At 33.6% G+C, this 19,436-nt stretch overlaps 2 protein-coding genes across 4 annotated transcripts; one reads left to right on the plus strand and one right to left on the minus strand.

Moving 5' to 3' along the window:
- The first annotated feature begins 308 nt into the window (after positions 1-308).
- LOC148179150 (polyisoprenoid diphosphate/phosphate phosphohydrolase PLPP6) lies at positions 309-1,304 on the plus strand. The gene is made up of 4 exons (XM_088050860.1): positions 309-486; positions 534-671; positions 722-821; positions 871-1,304. Exons 1-4 carry the CDS (start codon positions 478-480, stop codon positions 1,269-1,271), a joined length of 648 nt encoding a protein of 215 aa, XP_087906986.1. The 5' UTR covers positions 309-477; the 3' UTR covers positions 1,272-1,304.
- A 65-nt stretch (positions 1,305-1,369) lies between these two features.
- Positions 1,370-13,126, minus strand: LOC148179151 (alpha-tubulin N-acetyltransferase-like). 3 transcript variants are annotated; one of them, XM_088050858.1, is made up of 8 exons: positions 12,725-12,804; positions 11,298-11,477; positions 9,135-9,284; positions 6,118-6,289; positions 4,536-4,714; positions 4,336-4,444; positions 4,222-4,271; positions 1,370-2,205 (listed from the first exon to the last, which is right to left on the minus strand). In XM_088050858.1, the coding sequence occupies exons 2-8, from the start codon at positions 11,354-11,356 to the stop codon at positions 1,887-1,889; spliced, it is 1,038 nt and encodes a 345-aa protein (XP_087906984.1). In that variant the 5' UTR covers positions 11,357-11,477; positions 12,725-12,804; the 3' UTR covers positions 1,370-1,886. The 3 variants fall into 3 exon arrangements, with proteins under 3 accessions (XP_087906984.1, XP_087906983.1, XP_087906982.1); XM_088050857.1 differs by lacking the exon at positions 11,298-11,477 and having other exon boundaries at positions 4,336-4,441; positions 12,725-13,126; XM_088050856.1 differs by lacking the exon at positions 11,298-11,477 and having other exon boundaries at positions 1,376-2,205; positions 12,725-13,126.
- Positions 13,127-19,436: the final 6,310 nt, after the last annotated feature.

A 19,436-nucleotide genomic window follows, 5' to 3' on the forward strand; every position in this document is an offset into this window, starting at 1 on the left:
GTAAAGACACTTTATTTCGTTTTGTAGAAATAAATAAATATATGGTGAAAAATACTTTTTTAAATTAAGTTTTCTGTTAAACTATAAGAAAATTAAAGTGAATGTGAATGTGAAAAGTTAATTTTTTATTTTAAAATTTGTGTACGAGAGATTTTCTTATGTAAAGTTCTTGAACGAGAACTGAAAAGATTTTGTGGTGAGTTTTTATTGTGTTTAAAGTATAATTATCTATAATTAATCTTTTTCGAAATACTCCTAATAATTTGAGTGTGTAGGATGGGCCATTCCGATCCTGCCTATTTAGTTATTTTCACGCTAGTAGGTTGCTTTTTGCAACTCTACAGTGTCATCTGTCAAATTTGACGTTTCTAGCTGATTCATAAATAATACAAATCTATTTTAGTTGTGTGTAAATATAGATAAAGTATGATGATATGAACGTCTGTGTCATCGCTTGTAGATATTTTACCAGTGAAAATGGCACAGGTATTAACCAACCTTAACTATTTTCAACTAATTTAACCCAATTTTAGCAAACCGCAAAACGTGAAGTCCCTCCAGCTTTAAAAAAAGTATTACAGTGTGATGCTGAAATTACAAAGCATTTTGTGTTATGGGTGAATCAGTTTTTACCGTTAAGATCACTTCGAATACATTACAAAGCTTTAGAAGTGAGAATTTTCCATTGTTTTTCTTGCAAATTAATTCTTTGTTTATGTAGATAACGTGCCATGGAATACCGTGGTTTGCATTTTGGATTGCATTTACGTGGTTATTCAATAACCCATCACTTATTCAATTACAAGTCAACATGCTAATTGGTATGATACTGAAGAAATTTTATGACTAACCTAAAATCCCATCTTTTAGGTTTGTTGGTGGATATTATTTTCATTGCTATTGCAAAGGCGTATTTCCGTCGTCGTAGACCTATAGCAAATACTGATGACGCCTTAGGACAGATAGGACCAGATGTCTTTAGCTTTCCTTCAGGTCATGCTAGTCGATCAGTCTTTGTAGCATATTTTTTTATTAATCTTTATCCAGTACCTATTTACTGTGTCCCACCATTATTAGCGTGGAGCACTTCAATTTGCTTGAGTAGAATTCTAATGAACCGCCACTACATCTTGGATGTTTTGGGTGGTGTAGTCTTTGGCCTCATAGTAGCTTGGCTTGTTAGCTTTATTTGGTTGGATCAAAGCGCAGCAGTTTATTTAATGTCATTTTTATCCGATGATAAAATCGATGGTGGTGATTACCATGTGTGATACTAATTAGAAATAAAATTTCATCTCAGTTAACATTTTTATTTTTACATTGAATTACATAAAATAGCAATAAACTGGTCATCAATTTCAGTTTCAGCGGATTAAAAAGTTCTCAATAAATATATTCTGAAAGACGAGGCTGCAATAAAAAAAATTTGAAAGTTTCTTGTTTCATTGAATAAGCTTATAATTTTACGTAATTTGATGCTTTTTCCTGGTACTGTTGCCTGCTCTAGTACTTTCAACGTGCTCGATTTTGGTGGGCTAAGTCAATACTAAATTAAAACTATTCGCTGCTCAGTTGCGTATGAAGTGCAAGAAACCATATTAATACGAAAGTACTCATCTTAGCGGTCTTAAACGGAATGTTCTTGTTTATGGTAACATAGTTATGTTGCACTACTTGGCAACGCATTGAATTAACTAAATTACGGCTACCATTGTCTATAAATTAAATAACATGCCCATAACAATACATCTACGTTATGTGCTATAAATTTTTAATAAATAAATAATTACAAATAAGTACAGATACATGATATAAAAAGCAAGGTACACGTCATACAACTGTCTTAATTTAAGCTGCCAAAGTTTCACAATGTCTCATGAACTACATTACCACAACTTGTTATGGTAAAACTTCAAATCAAAGAATCCTTGTTCTGTTAAATGACTTGGTGTTCGTTTCCCAGGAGTTTTACTGTCTGGTTCTGGAGTTGGTATTTTGTCAGTTGGCTGTTCTAAAATTGCCTCATTTACTGAGATCGACAATTTTTCTATCAATTCTTCTTCAATTTCTGTTTCGTTAGGAAGTACCTCACTTTCTACATCATTTTTATCTTCTGTTTGTTCTTCACTTAGCTGTATAGAAAGAGATCGAGGACGTTCCAATTTTGGCGAAGTGTTGACTTTTTCTTCTTTTATCTGGGTTTCACTGGAATATTGCAATTACTTTCTACAATTTTATTTTACTGGGAGGCTATTTGTGCCCTGTGGGAAGGGAAGAAAAAACAAAATCAATAAAAGAAAATAAAACTGCAAATAAAGGATTAATCAGTGAAAATAAACAAAATTAAGCACTAAAAACCATCTGTGTTAACAACAAAATTAAAAAATAATTAATGGGTCAGTGCGTATAAGTTGAATAACTTACCTAAGCATAAAGAGAAACAGTGCGTGAATTTAGAGACGTTTAGGACGGGAAGGAATGGTTACGGGATTACCGACTAACACTAATCATGTGTGACGATATAACTTCCTTTAATCTGTTTTATATGATCACAATTAAGCGTTAAATCTGTGTTTTTATTCTTACGGCTCGGGAACTTGAGAAGGATATCCGTATGCAATAGTGGCAAGTTCTTCAGCTCCTGTTACGCTAACAGAAGAAAAAGACTTGTTACACATTCTGTAAAAGACTCGCTTACCCCTGCATATTCTGAATCTGTTGCTTTTCATTTTGTTGATTTATTTTCGTAGTTGCTCCTTGGGGATAATTTTGAGACACATTTTGTTTTGAGAGATGTTGCGACACGTGCTGAGGTAAATCTCCAGCAGCATGTTGAGATACATTCTGATTATAATGGGGAAGTAATCCAGGATTTGGTTGATTTGTTGACGCCACGTTAGATGCTGATATCTTTTGAGCTGAGATATGTGGCGATACAATGGGTATATGTGGGTCTACCGTCGTACTCTGTTGCGAGTTTACTAAACTTTGGGTGTTATGAGTCGGATTTTGGTAAGAGACAGGATGCTGCAAATTTTGCGGCACAGCTACATTGTGATCTACTGGCAAATTGTAAGCAACTGGCGGTTGTAACGTTTGGTGCATGTGTGTTGGGGTATGATTCAAATTTTCTGTGGACTTTTGCATGGTTGCTTGTATTGGCTCGTTATACTGGTAATTGAAATTTTGTACGCTTGGTTGTAATGGCTGCGGATAATTCCGATTATCGGAGGGTGTATAAGAGAGTTGGGCGGGAACTGCCATTTGTAAAGGTGTTTCTTGGGTAGCCCTTACTACCGTCTGTGAAGGTATTTGATGATCTCCAACATTCGCCGTATTTTGTACAATAGGGGTATCTTGTGGTCTCATATTTTGAGGTCCTTGAGGTTGCATTTGCCCAGCAGACATCTGCATAGGTTGCGTGTTCTGATAATATTGGGGAATTTGAGGTTCTTGATATGATTGCGGGTATTGCGGCGTGTAGTTTTGCGGTTGTCTCATAATATAATTTGGAGTAGGGTGCGCCATGGTTTGATTTGTATTTTCAGGATTGTACAAATTTTGCGAAGGCTGTTGAAAAGCGTTGGTCATTGGTTGTTGATTTACCGTTCCAACAGTGTTCATAACATAATTTGAGGCAACATTTGGTTCTGTAGAGTTCAAATTTTGCGTCATGGTTTGATTTATGTTGTCTGGATTGTAGAGATTTTGCGGAGGTTGTTGATAGGTACTAGATTTTGGTTGCAGATTTGTAGTTCCAGCAGCATTCATAAAATGATTTGGAGGAATATTTGTACTTCCAAGGTTGGCATTTTGGATTATGCCTTTATTGTATTGATTTTGCGTAGGTTGTTGATTTGTAGTTCCAACAATTTGATTAGACGCACTACTTTGTATATTAGGCTCTGGTTGAACGTAACCATACATTTCACGTTGATTTGGTTGTTGGAAGTAGGCACTTATTTCCTCCATAGTGTAGTGTGGTTGATTAGGCTTGACATCTAGTCCGTCTAACTTTTTTTTCAGTCGATTTGGCATGTTAGGAGTACTATGGGTAAGGCTTACAGGACTGATAACGGGATGTTGGATTAAATCTATTTGGAGGAAATTATACTCACCCATGATTTGAAGCCACCTGATAAGTAGTCTCAGGAAGTGATCTTGTACACTCAACACTACGTACTTTACATGCAATAACAGACTAACTAATACGAAACTTACCCTGTGGGTTCAGTATTTGATGGTATTGTAGATGTTTGGTTGTGTATTATCTGTAATTATAGTTATAAGCATTAGGTCAAAGATTTGGGGAAATTAGAAAGTTATTTGTTATACCTGCCCCATGCTGCAATGAGGTCTTGGAGCCCCGTACCGCCCTAAAGGTGAAGCGTAATTCGTTGATTGTAAACCGTTAGCCGATTGCTTTCTTCCAGGGGTGTTACTGCTAAAATTAAGTGTTAGTACGCAAGAGAAAGAATTGTTACATGAGCGGTTTATTTCATTTAGTATTATTATAATTAATTTGAATCACTAACCTATGATCGACTTCAACTGCACCGTTTCTTTCCGGTGTACTGGGAAAGAAACCGTCGAATACTACATAGTTGTTCATTTGTTTCACAGGACTGTTCAACGAATAATGTTTGTTCAAGAATCCTAAAAACTTTTCGCTAGGTCTGTCTATTGCCATTTTTACAGGTTCAATAGTCTCCTCCTGGAAAAAGAAGAATGTTAATTGCTGCAAATAAAGATTTGAAAGGCACGTATAAATGAGGGTACGATATGCATATTACCGACATTTCTGTATCTAAACTATTGCTGATTATAGTACTGCAGGTTTACAGCCCACGTTTCACTCATAAAAATGTGACCACACCTCATTTTTGAAATTAACCGTTGCAATGTGTAAAGGGAATCTTAATCCTTGTACCAGTTGAAGTGAAGAACAGAACGTTTTTAGGTCACAGGATAGCAGATAAACTAATTTACATACGGTGTAAAACCCGAATGAATTTATATGTAATATTTACCCGTATCACGCAATTCAACCCTATCGTGTATTCAATCTCATCGAAAACAAAAGTACCCTTGACATGAACGAGCAGGTCATATTTCATGTTCGATATGTGGAAAAAGGGTGGTACTGTTCTGTCTACGATATTAGCATTGCATGTCGTTTAAAACATTTCGATTTGCAATTCTTTATTAGATTGTTTGCATGAGATTAATATCACTGACGAGTTTCGCATCGATTCATATCGATATTTGCGATATTTTTATTTTCGTTCAGCTTTTTGATCGTTTTAGAAACAATGATGTCCATAAAAAATTGAAAATTTCGGCCTTGGTGCTACTATTATTGACATAGCCCAATAGTATGGAATAAAGGGGTGGCTTGTACGAATTGATTGGTGGGTTATTAAGAATATTAAGATGGGGTATCGATTATTCAACATCCTAATAACGTCCTAACCTACTTATTTTTCATATTAGGGGATAGGCAAAGCAGGTTGGCCGAATTTTACACGAGAAACGATACTTTGATGAGATACTTTTAAACTTTTTTCTATGATGGTTCGTAGACACGAAGATTGCATATTTTAACAGAAAAAATATGGTGCCGTAAGTATGAAGTTTTAGGAGTTTTCATGCCAACATGGAAACATAATTGAATCATGTTTACGAGCACAATAATTAAGAACAGTGACTGCATGACGTTTATTTATAAAATATAACTAGACTGTGTCGTTATCCCGTTATTCCAAGTGGGTGTCTTCCTCTTTCTAAAAAAATTAATACCTACTGAATAATTTACGGAGAAAATTAATTCTAAAAAAGCTAACATTTTCGCTCTAAGAAATAAGGAATGAATTAATTTAACTGGTAATTCGACATTGGCTGGAAAAACTCCATATTTGGAAAGCTACCAAACTGGAAAAAATCGGCCCACCAGAACAAACTCCATGATAAAAAAACAACGCCTTCACATATTCTGGATCAATGTCACGAACATATTAGCAGTCTCTTTGACTAGATCAGGACCGACCTCCACTTTGGCCGGGGTCAATAATACGCCAATACAGATTTAAACAAACACCTACTATCGACATATCTCACCTGCAGCATATGCTCGAATAATCGTTTTCCCAGGCCCATGCGTTGGCGAGATTCATGGACATAGAAGTCTAATACACATGGAGGTGATACTTTGAAATGTTGACCATTTCTGTCGAACACGTACAATCCCTTCTTTCCTGTTTTCAACATTCCTGTGACAGCTCCTCGGCCACTAAAAAAAGATAATACGTAGGTGGATAATCATAACAATATGATTAAATCGATAAGTATGGATATATTTAAATGTACAATACGTAGAAGTGAAGTTTGCTTGACTATTCATGGTAATTACACCCTGAATGTGATCACAGTTGCATCGAGGATTCAGTAATTTTTGCAATAAGTGGGTAGTTTTACGACGCCAAATCTTACAATAATTTCATCATTAATAAAAGTAGGTTATTAATTGACATCCCACGTAATTTCACGTGAATTTTCATTATTGTGCACGTCGACCAGTGTAAACTAATGGTCTTCCCAAGAATTTTTTAGTTTGAAGGTGTTCTATTCCACTACGGGAGTGGTGGTGCGTACAGCCGGAGTCTGGGTGGAAAATCAATAACTGTACACATTTTATGATGCACTAAAGCTCGATTGGCTTAATAAAACCACTTTCGTCTAAATTGTAACAAATTTGAACAAATTCTTATAATAATAAATTATAAAAAATATATTCAAAAGGACACAGGTTTTTATTGGCATTTTTGGAAATCTACCCATGACGCACTAGTATTGCTATAGTTACCAATGGAAAATTTAAAATGCAATCAATGGTTTTTCGATTTAATGAACGCAAACTTCGTAAGTACTGCATCTATAAACTGAACACTCGTTAATTCATTGAGTATCAACCTGTTGATAAATTTCTACTGCATGTTTTTACACTTGCTGCGAAGTTGCTTCTGACATTGCAATTTATTATTAAAGCAAATAATAATGTCGACCTGTTTGTGAACATTATGGGAATGATTGAAAAAAAAAATGGAATCACCTAGACCTTGGACTCGTTCAAAACTAATATCATCTTGAATTGATTTTTCATTTGTATCGTTTTAAGCGCTCGTATTTATCACCAGTGTTTTAATAATTGAACGCCGTCTTGAAGGCAAAATGATCCATATTGGATGTCAGGACGTCAACTTTTTTAAGTGCTGTCGTGCAGAATAGTTTGTTTCAGATGATGCATGTCTGATTTCAAAAAGAACAAAAAAGCAAAAGTACGAGTTCGCTATTTCATTGCGTGTTGATAATATTCTGAGTACTTGGATGGGGACGTAGTAAATGTTACATTCAAAGTAATTCACACAACTCATACAAACCAAAACTTTTAGTTTGTGATAAACACCTAGAAACTATTTAAAATTACATCAACTTTTTCAATCACCGTAATGTTGATTGTCATGCGAAAGTTGGATTTTACAATGATTTTAAGTGGTGTACCTATATAATCAAAAAGGTGCAATTAAACTCGTTGTTGGAAAATTAGGTTAATTGATTCTTGCACTAACAAATCATCTTACTGCTTTGTTTCCTTTCATTGCCTTTCAATTGTATATAACACGGTTTTCATCTTATCATCGTTAAGCCGCCGCCGATTCATTTAACACCCAGCACGTGTATTTACGGCAACATAAAAAAAAACTCACATCCTGAAGCCATATGGATTGCGTCGATGTTAGAATGGGGCATAATTGTTATCTTCACTGAAAACGCATTCTCTAATTCTTTACCCATTAATTAAGAAACGCGAGAAACGATTACGAAGTTAACTGTTCGAGTGAATTTATGTCGAAATAGCGTACCATGTAATCAGGGGAAATACATAATTATATTCGTTACATAAGCAGGAATTTCTTGAGATATCGTGTTATTAATCCCATAGACTTGACTCAAAATAATACAAAAGTGGACAATTTTATTTATACTAATTTTACATCCATTCTTGTTGAGAAACCGTAAAATAGCCCCCCGTTTGTGTAATGGTACACTTAAAACAAATACTTAATTTTTTATTACGGTAACTGTGTCGAGGTATAGGTACATACCTATTTAATAATGACTGAGAGACCCGAAAATTTTACTCCTGCAGGAATTTAAATTTGCAGGTTTATTTTTGTTCGCGACTAATTAAAAGTTCTCGAAGCCTTGCTAACTTGAGCTTTGAAGATAATGGAAGTTCCACCGCAAGTAATTTACCTTTGTTCAATCACCTAGGTATTTGTATATGTATAGTTAAATTTAGTCCACAAATTAAAATAACTATTAAGGGTGGAAAACTGAAATAAAATTGTGCGTAAATACTAAACTTCACCAATGGTATTCACACTGAAAAATTTACATTAATTGTAACTTCAGGGGTAGTTTTGCGTGTAACTCAACACTTATCACGTTCATCGGCTTCTCGCTAACGCAAGGGTCATTTTAATGACTTTTTTCATGAAGTTACTTTTTCGTCGCGACGAATATTCATTAAAGTAGCGTTTCGCTATCATTATTTATTTCAACAATTATTTATTTATTTATTCATTCAAGTTTTTGGCAAAAATACCAAGTACTTTCTAGTTTAGGGTTATTGTTATTGCAAACTTGTCTCGCGAGTTTGTCACATAAAACAGATGAGTTATAATTGGTATTCTCATTCCAAGGATTATTCACCATGTGACATTTCTAGATTAATATCATTCACAAAATTGATGATGAAAGTAAATATAGAAATCGCAATGTCACATCTCTGCATTGAACTGCCTAAGCAGATACATGACGCATTAAAACAAAATAAATTACTTTAATTGCAGAGTTGGAAGAAGTCAAGAGAAAACAGTTAGGAGTATAAATTACTTGATAAGTTCTTTGAAGATAAATCATTTATTGTGAATAGTATTTATATGAAAAAAGACTTCTTAACCTTAATTATATTGGACACTTTTAAATTTGTATCTTAACTCCTACGATTAAATGTGCTTAATGTGTGCTACTGGATATCGTGAAGAGTCTCTAGGAATTAAAGTTTTACTCACTTGGCAGCATTTTGATCGATAAGAAGATACACATTATGTTCAGAATTCCTCAATCGTTCCGCAGTGGTTATTGGTTTTGTGAGCCCTTGAGCCGCTGCTGAAGATTCCCCCATTGCATTCACAACTTCTGAAACTTTTCCCACGACGTCCCTGCAAAAAATAATTAATATAATATAATTCGTTCAGTTCAACTTTTTTGTACGCTTAAACTTCCACTTTTAGGTGGAAGTGCGACAAATATGCAAATAAAATTTTCAATTAATTTGAATATCAACAATTAACTTTACAATTACAAGTTTTTTTGCATGTGTAGGTTGATAAAGTATGGTGAACTGTAATGGACCTCAGCAAATTAGCCTTGACCTTCTGAATCTGAAGTAATATCACGACAGTTTTAAATAAAGTTGTTTCGTTGCTAAATTCAAGATTCAGGATATTTAACTAGAATTTCCGTTCTGGAATTGTGTAACTCTAATTATTTTCCACCCACTTTAGACAATTTAATTCTTGTATTTCTTGCAGTTGTCATGATGTTTTTTAATACATGATAGCTCTGTTTTTTACATATTTGTCTCAAATTGCAGCGGAACTAATTATAGTTGAATTCTTCTTACGTCTACACCTAAGCTAATGATGTCATGTAAATATTATTTTTAGTTACACACAGGATCTGACTTTGTTTGTTTGAGTAAGTTTACAAGTACAATCTAAAATTTATTTAAAAAAATTTTTGGTCGTCTATCCTGGAACTCAAATCAGAAATTAAATGCACTATTTACAGGATAAATTGAAAACTTGCTTCTTCTTCATCTACATTATAGCTCAATGAAAATTGGAACATCATGTTGAAAGGCATTTATTTATGCACGATTCGTTATATGACACAAGTCAACGTTATCTGTTAAAAGACATCTCTACATCTTTAGAGTTAGATTAAAATAACATCGGCAGGTATCAAGCGGTACAGCATAACAAAACTACCACTGAGGTCATCGATTGTGAGCTTTTGCGTGATACCACTGAATGGTTCTTAAAATTTTGGGCAACTGAAATATGTATTTTACAACTCTAATTAATGTTCTATTACTTTTTTCCTTGTATATGCAATTTTATTATTCACTTTCGTGTTAACACAACACGTCTGGAAACTAAAACATTCATATTTTATGTAGCAACCAAAGTTCCAAAAGTGCAATTTGCATTCCAGATAAGGTTAATAATATTAGAAAAAATACAGCTTTACGACACGTTGCATATTAGTCTCCAACTGATTACTAATTAATGAGTCACATAAGCAATCTTTACATAGATAACTGCTTCATTTATAAAAATTATGGCTTTTTGGCAAGTTTCACACTTTTAAATTAAAGATTTAGGTTGAAATAAGTAGCGATTTATTTTAACAAGCGCCAGTGAAATTAAGATTAAATGATGTCAAGATAACCATTATGCTTTTGATGACTCACACCAGTAATAAGTTTTTTTGAGTTGATGACATCCAGACACGATAATATTTCGATTACTTTTAAATAACAGATTAGGTTATCCATAAAAAATGTCCGTTTAATCACGGTAATTAATTTTATAACGGTACGAACATGAATATCAAAAAGATCATCCAAAAATGCTGAGTTAAAGCAATTAAAATAATAATAAATTCACATTCACCGGCAAAAGTGAACATCTGCATAAAGTGGAAATTCTTTGTGAGTTGGAAGCAAACTCAGGCCAGTGGTTTATAAAATCTACAAATTAAAACTGAAAAAAATCCGTAAATATTTCCAAATTTGGGCGTAAAGTGGTATGAAAAATCTGTGCCATGCATGCTATACGTAGTTTGGCATTTTTTATCCTACCTCAGGTGTGGTAACAATTTTCGTCACGAAGAGTCGATTTTAACGTCTTTCAAGTCGAATCAATTGATCCAAAACACGACTGTATTTGCTTTTTGCATAACAGCAACATCAATTTCTCCTGCATTTCGAAGTAACAACAAGTAATGCGTAACTGTTGTGGTTACCTCCTGATTACTTTAGTAAATCCGTCGAAACGGTTCTTTAATTTATACTTCTAATTTTCTATTTAGTAATGCCTTTCAACATCACATCAGGTGAATATTTTTAGCTCAGTTTTGTTTTATTAAAATGCTTGATTAGTACTCACTTATTGTTTAAAGATTTAAATTGTTGTAGACCTTCTAACCCGAATAAACTGATGTTCATCAACTTTCTTCATTACGAGCAACTGTCGTTTTTATTGTTCTACATGTGGGAAAATGTTCTTCTGAAATGAGTACGAACTTCCACTCATACACGGTAATTAAATTGCGTTTTAGCCATGAAACTAGAAGAATAGAATTATTATGTTAATGCGAAAATGTTAGATGCTTGTGTAGCTAGTTATTAATTAGATCTTTGTTTAAGGAATGACAAAAATGTTTTGGCGGTTTAGCTCAAACAAGAAACTTAATTAGGTATCTTTTGGATGTTTTGGGTATACGCCTTAAAATGCGAAATTCCGAAAATTCTCCCTTGTTTTCACATTTCATTGATAAAGTTTCAATTATTTGGACTTCAAAAATCTTTCTTTGTAATTTTGTAAAAGTGGAATCCTAGGATTCAAGCAAAAGATTCAGTAAATGGTTCTTTTTTGCTTTAATTTTATTGATGTTATCCTGCACCTTTTAATATTAGACACTTGGTTTAAATAAAATTTACAAGTTACAAAACTTATTCAAAGATTTCTTGAGAAATATTCGTGGAAAATGGAAAATCGAAAATCGTTGGTAGACCCCGGACTCGACTACAAGACGATTGCCGGAGAATGAGTCATCCGGACGTTACGTAGTGAACGTAATTGTAATAAGAAATACAGCGTGTTCGATGTGTCTCCAGCTATCTCACAGCTCTATATTCGACTTTCTAATAGTAATAAAATAACAATGATAATTTGATAATATTCCTCGTTTATATCTGTCGACAAAGGAATGCCAAATTTGTTTTTGCTTTGAAACAGTTAGTTTTCAGTCCTTTTTTGCACGAACACTGCAGTGCTTCCTTGCTGTATCGATGTTGTCAGAAAGATAAACTTTTTGGAAAGACGCGAGTTTTAAAGTTATAAAAGGACAGGCGTATTTTACCCTTCTTTTCCTCATGACAAACAACACTTTTCTGAAAATCTCACGTGTTGATCTAAATGTTGGCAGGGGTGGTACTATGCATTTTCGCCTGTCATTCTTTTTTTTCACTCGCTCATTGAATGAACTTTTTACTCTATTTGTTTCAACAAGGATGTAATTAAAAAAGCACAAATTCCTTCTAATTACCATAAATTAATTCAAAATTTACGAGAGTGAAATGTTAATTTCTTTTATAATGTTATGCACATTCATGCATGCAAGCGCAGGAGACCCTGTACTTTTATTCAGGACTAACCTACCCTACTATTCAAGACTATATGATGTTAACCCTGACACAATGAAAGCCTCAATTGATAGAATTTCGCTCAATGACTCGCACTAGTTGGGCAACATTAATTCCCGTAAGAAGTGATCTCAAGATCGTCGCGTAATGAGCAAATGAGTCACTCACCAAAACGCTCTTCTGTCTCCGGTGAATCCGGGCGGCAGTAAATTGCTTCCAATTTTGACAACGGGTTGTCGAAAAATCTCGTTTACTGAAAATCTGAATTCCATTTTTTCCTATTTGTGTAATCACTGATCTGTAGCACTTCGCGTGAGAGAACTTTCAAGGCCGTTACTTGCGTTGTATTTAAATAATTCAAAATGAGCACATCACCATTTAATAAAAGGAATCGATAGTTTAATCGGATTTTGATTAAAATTAACACAACAAATTCGAAGGATATTTTGACAGAAAACAGAAAATCTTTTATTTTTCGCTCGACCGCCTACTACGTTCTAACACCGACGGCGACAGCGCGCTCTCTGCTCGGCGATCAGTGATCCGCTCGTCTAGGTTGTTTCATAAAGGAAGTGTGAGCAACGGAGTGTGCGACCATGGGCGTAGTCAGAGGGCAGGACAGGCTTAGATTTTTGACCGATAGTGGCTATACATAAATCTACTTTTGCACGCTTTTCACGACTTAAATGCACAATTAATGGCAAGGGCGTTGGCAGGAAGGTGTATAATCTACAAAGGCGCAAAGACTCACTGTAGAGAATGGAAACTGCAACTGAATTGACTCAAAAAATCAGAAATTTTTTGATATTCTAGCTTCTTTACATTTTTTGTTTTTATTTTATCAGATTTTAAATTCTCAAGACATAGTTAACATAATAAAAAATAATGTTTGTATCGGATGTAGTTTTGCTAATTTTTGAAATTTGCAAAATTTAGGTCTTCTAGATTTTGAACAGTTTTACAAAGTTATATTTAGGTAAGTGCTTCTTATAATATAATTGAATATCAAATTGTGGTTTTAGTACAATATTGGTCAATTTTAAAAAGCTGTTACTGTTCCGCCTATTGATCTAATTCTTAAACGGCATGCGGGAACAAAAGTTATTCAAAAATTTAAGTTAAAAACACTACTGTTATTTTTTATTATGAATTTATTTGTGTAACTATTGATAGTATTTTTATTTTGAAATATCAAACGAGTTTTGGTACTTGTATTAGTGCTTTATTTGGTTAATGAAAATTTAAATCACTTCATCTTGATATGACCACAAATGAAGATCGTATTTATCAATATGGAAATAAAATAGTTGGGTTCTTAGCTAGCTTTTTAGTTCTTAGCATTTCAATACATTTTTAAAGGTAACAGGAAACATGAACGAGTTTGTTTGCTGAGAGGTTTGCCTAGACATGGACACTCACAATCAGACATGTTAATAGAAAATTAAATTTGCCCTTATTATCTTATTCATTGAAAATTCATCGTCATAATGATCAATTTGCATGCTTGAAAAGTAAATCAATTTCCATGAAAATTGGAAGTCGGGAAACAGGCGTTTCACAAGCTGATATAGGAATAAATGCATGCATATTATGTACAGTTTAGGATTTGCATACATGCAATACTGGAATTGCAGAAACTGTAGAAATTTTAAAATCATCCATGACGACCGCGCTTCTAGAACTGATTTTACATGCATTTTGTATAATTTTAATACTAGCTCATCATTTAAAATATTACTCTTAGTATTCATTTTCAATCTGTGTTTTGTTTTATTAAACGTATCAGTTTTGAGTAGAAATGAGAGTAAAAGATGACGAATAATAAATGTATCATCTATGTCATTTATAGTTAACTTAAAAGAAAAAAAAGTGACTCATATTGCGCAGAAATAATTATTTTTGTGCAATTGTCGTCAGTAGGTGCATATGATCTCATAATTATTGCCAACACGCACAAAAGAGGTTTGTTACGACACTGGTTGTACTTTATCGATTGTTTTCATTGGTGGAAATTTAGCGCGTATGCGCAGATCATTTAAACTTATGACCAGAGTTAATTTAAGATAATACAACACATGAAATATTTTCAACTAGTCATTATTTTAAAACACTTTATCTTGTACCTTATGTACATGCAATTGTAAGAACTAAATTATATTTATATAACTTTTGTGTTTAAGAACATTTAAATGACGGAAATATACTTGAAGTTAATTACATTAATTTAAATAGTTGAGTTTATTATTGTTGTGACGTAAATCATCTGAACATAAAAAACTAAACTTAATTTATTTTTGCACAATATCATTGTTTAATCAATTTTAACCATATAGAAGGAAACTAGAGTAGCAATATTAGAAATCTAAAATTTTAAACTTTTAATAATTTATACTGACATCTTCTATAGAATAGCTAAACTACATGGTCGATGGAAGAACATTGGTATTGATCTCTTCCTAAACGCTACTTTCAGTGTATAATATACTTAACAGATGTCGCAAGAGTAAGTATTTCGAATAAATGTTTTCTAAAAAATCAAGTATATAGATAAACAATTTACATTAGTAACTTTATTGACAATAAATGATCCTACAATCAATTTATAGGTAGAATAATAATAGTATTGGGTGTATGTATTTATATTTTATAAAATTTTGCGGTGAAAACAAAAATTTATCAAAAGGTGTACGTAGCCACTTTGATTTCACGAATGGTCGACCGATTTTGTAACCGGGCCAGTTATAAATTTATATTGTAATAGGGCTAGATTTTCTTTAGACTTTTAGAGGAGATAACGAAACCAGAGTTTACAGATTATTGCTTCGAAAATTTCAAGAAAAAATTTCCAATTATGTAATGTCATTTGAAATTTGTTTTTTGCATAAAGATTTTTGAAAGAGGTAAACGTCCCCTGCTATAATTTTCATTATAAGTTCATTAATTTTATTTAAATGTAATGGAAATGATTAGTGATGTTAATATTTAACAATAAGTGATGGCTGAATTAATATGTTTAATTTCATGGTTTAGTAAATTCATTAATTATAATTTTGTTGAAGGGAACGAGTAAAATATTTCAGGTGTAACAGTTAATAACATTTCATGAAACATAAAAGTGGCAATTCGATTGCTAGGTATGAAATATAATTAATAAATGCGAACATAAATTTTTTACAAACTATTTATTTGCACTTTTATGTATATTGAATAATTAAAGCATTGTTTCAAATAGAAGCCAACTTTTGGAATTTTTATGAATAGTGTGTTGTTAATTTTTTGTGAAATTTTATGAAATTTTATATATTCATGATCATGTTTTTCTGTGTTCTGCAACTAATATTGATTCATCCACATTAACGTCAATGTGGGACGTGTTTCATTAAGTCCAGATGAAACGTCTCTATTAGGTTGTGTGTATGTAAAGAAATTTTCCGTGTTTATATTTTATCTTGTTTTCTTTCCACCACATGTCCTCATACATGTTTAATATATCGGCATGAAATTGCACGCGTTCCGGGCAATTTCGGGCCGGACGAAGTGGTCAGTCAGCCAGCAGTTCTCTCTCCGGCACTGCAATATTTCCGGCCTGGCCATAAACAAGGGAGCCTTTATACCCGCCGTTAATTTAACGATACCACTTCAAATTATTGTTATTATATTTTACGAGTCTACTCCACAATATTACATAAATATACTTGGACTTCATGCACACAAGTTATTGGACCACAAAACTGATGAGCGTCTACCTTTAAATTTTTTAAATGGTGAGCCATATTTTTAAACGAAAAAATTCTAGACCAACATAAATTATCTATTTTTATTGATTGATAAGGAGTTTAATGGTTTTATTAAGAAATAAATTATATTAATTGCATTTTAAGATTGATTTATTATCAATACATTTGAAGTCTGAAAATTGTATAATTAAATCGTCCAGTTCTATTGTTAGTTTTTTGAAATCGTTGGCCCATCTTTGTTTTTTTTTATGAGGCTTGATTTAGTGCACGCCTACTACTACGTATTACTCTATTTTTCTCTCCCTTACAAAGTACACTTTTTTTGAAGGTGGGCTGCTAGACTGTGCAAAATTTATTAAAATTGGTATTTCTAATGGATACCATGGAAGCTAGACAAAGTATCAAGAGACTGACGCCGGAAATGGATTTTTTAGGAGCAAATTAACCCGAATTCCTGTCATCCAACAGAGGCAAAAAATAAAATAGAGAACAAATTAAAGATTCTCGGAAGCCAGCACCTATTTGCCAATAGCTCTTTTATTAAAAATCAATGCATTTTCTTTTATTTAGTTTATTAGCAACAGGAGCGCCGTTACTTGTAATCAATATTCTGCACAGAAACAGTTTTATTCTAGCTTAAAAAAGGTACAAAGAATTTTACATTCTGTTTTCAGACAGGTATGGGATGGAGAAGAATAAGGCGATGGCAGTGTAGCAGCAGTTTCCGGAGCAGTTTGTTGTTTATCTCCGGCACGTCCTAGCGAGACATAAAGCCGGTCCGGAATTAAAGAAAGGAATGGCCACACTTGTCCCACGAGTCTATAAACATGGCCACATAAATTTGATGCTCTGTACCGGCCGTCCTCCTGAATATTGATGTTACTAGCGCGCTATATCACTCGCCAACCGCTTTCTATACATCGAAAAAAAGGATCTTAAAGAAAAAAAAAACGTTTGGGTGATAGATTCTTACCTAAGTAGGATAAATGGAGAGTGACAGAAGGGGTGTTGAAGGCTATGAAAACTGCTATTCTACCAACATAAAATAATTGGAACTCGAAAGAGAAATAGTACAGGCACAAATCCGAGTGTATGCAATTTTTTTAAAACCTTCGGTTTTAAAATTTAACAAAATAATATATTAAAAGATGCCCTTCATTCATTTCTGTAGTGTTGTCCGAAATAGGAGTGCTCCTAATGGATGATTTGAAATGCAGATGTATGGTCAGCAACTCTAGTAAGATGTGTACAGATGGTCCTGCCTGCATGATTTGTACGACCACTAACGGACAGCCTTCTCCCTAAGGTTCATGTTATTCCTCATTCCTGCAAAACTGGAGTCCTGTAACACAGAAAACGTCTCGCTCGGTCAGTTTCGGCTTTACCCACGATTAACATGCACCTCATAAATTATATCAAGTAAAATTAACGAGGCAGCAGGGAGTTACTGCGCTATTTAAATTAATTATGGGTGTTCTGACACCTTCTACTGAATAGAATTTATTATAATTATAATTAAAATAATAACCAAAAATTATTGCTGTTAGGTGTAATTACCTGCAAGATTAGAAATATGGGGTAAACTGGGAGTTACACAAATCAATCGATACATATCAAATTTTTAATGAAAGTGTTATTATTGATGTTCATTGCAGGCTGTTGTAAAGACATAAATGCGATTGGAAGCTTATTAACCAATTAAATCATTAAAGAGCATGAAGTTTGATTTCCAATATTAAGTCTGATTATGTTATTTCCGTGGGTTCGTTGAAATCATAACGGACAAGACATTTTTTTAATTATAAGACTAGTGTCAGAGGTTACAGGAAATGATGATAAAATGCCACGCTCATGGATCACCTGTATATCGCGAATAAAAAATTAAAAGCTCTGAACAGATTTAGCGCACGGCTAGACTAGGTGACCTTGTTGCCTCGACTAGGTCACACACTTTTCATTCCATCATCATCAGGACATGGTGATCTGGTTATTTTTGTTTTAACTGTTGGTAAACCGTGAATAAGTTAAATCACTAAAGATTGGCCGAACTGGGCATTGATAGGTATGAGAAATGCGATTTTCAAATGTTGTCATAACTTGTTTACCATATGAATAGAAAAATATCAAAAATGTTCGTTTTTGTTTGTAGTAAACTGCGATAATAGAGCGGTAAGCGCTGTGTAAAGAACGAGAAAAATTTTAAAGGAGCGAACGGTGTAATTTCAGTTTTTACTTATTTGAAAATTCTTTGTGAATATGATAAACTGATCAGAGAACGGTGTAAAGAAACATAAGTATTTTGATTGTACTCCGTTTAAATTAGGTCACTTGAAAATGTCAATAATTCAATTTATTGAATAATTTAGATCGCATCGCAGAGAAAGGGAAGTTTAATTACTTACGTATAAATTATGAGAAAGATGAGTTTTTTGACAAATTCATTCATTTGGATCACTTGTTTGTGATAATAATTAAGAAACAAAGAGCGCTGTTTCTTCGTTATAATAAATGTGAATGTTCCGTAGGGATCAATTGGAGCTAATTTCAATACGTACCAGCGTAAAAGCTCAATAACACATTGGCATATGTGTCGGAAGCCAGCATTTATTAAATATGTTATGTTATCAGCTAAGTTATTAATAACGTGGCGCTTACCGCACATGGAAATGTGCTCACCGTGTGATGGACAAGCTCATAACCATGACATAGGAGAGTAATTTACAATGGTAATCAGTTGACTGGACGATGATTAAGTGTATGAATAGCAGATTTGCTGCGAAATTGCTTATTTGCATTCCGCGTTTCGCACGGAGGGTAGATAATTTTCGAGACCCACCCCAATGCATCCTCTTTACATAGTTATATGCGGTGCATATTTTAATACGCACGAACTTTACGTAAACGTAAAAGCTGCAGCAAATTAAAGCAATTTAGCCAACTTTGACGAAAGATGGGGTGGGTGGTAGCGTATGCTTCATATGCATTATGGTGCATCCTATTGTGGGAACACTACAAAGCAAAGCTCACTGAGCTTCTGCTGGATTATTCCGGCTCAGATCATTGTGTTGGCATTAAACACTCATGATGCCGGTTATTGATAAAATGGAAAGCGGGGTGCACAGCCCTAGTCTCCTTATTACATT

The sequence above is a fragment of the Gnatocerus cornutus genome, chromosome 2, assembly GCF_029298725.1.
Source record: "Gnatocerus cornutus isolate USDA-ARS CGAHR chromosome 2, icGnaCorn1.1, whole genome shotgun sequence".
Lineage (NCBI taxonomy): Eukaryota > Metazoa > Arthropoda > Insecta > Coleoptera > Tenebrionidae > Gnatocerus > Gnatocerus cornutus.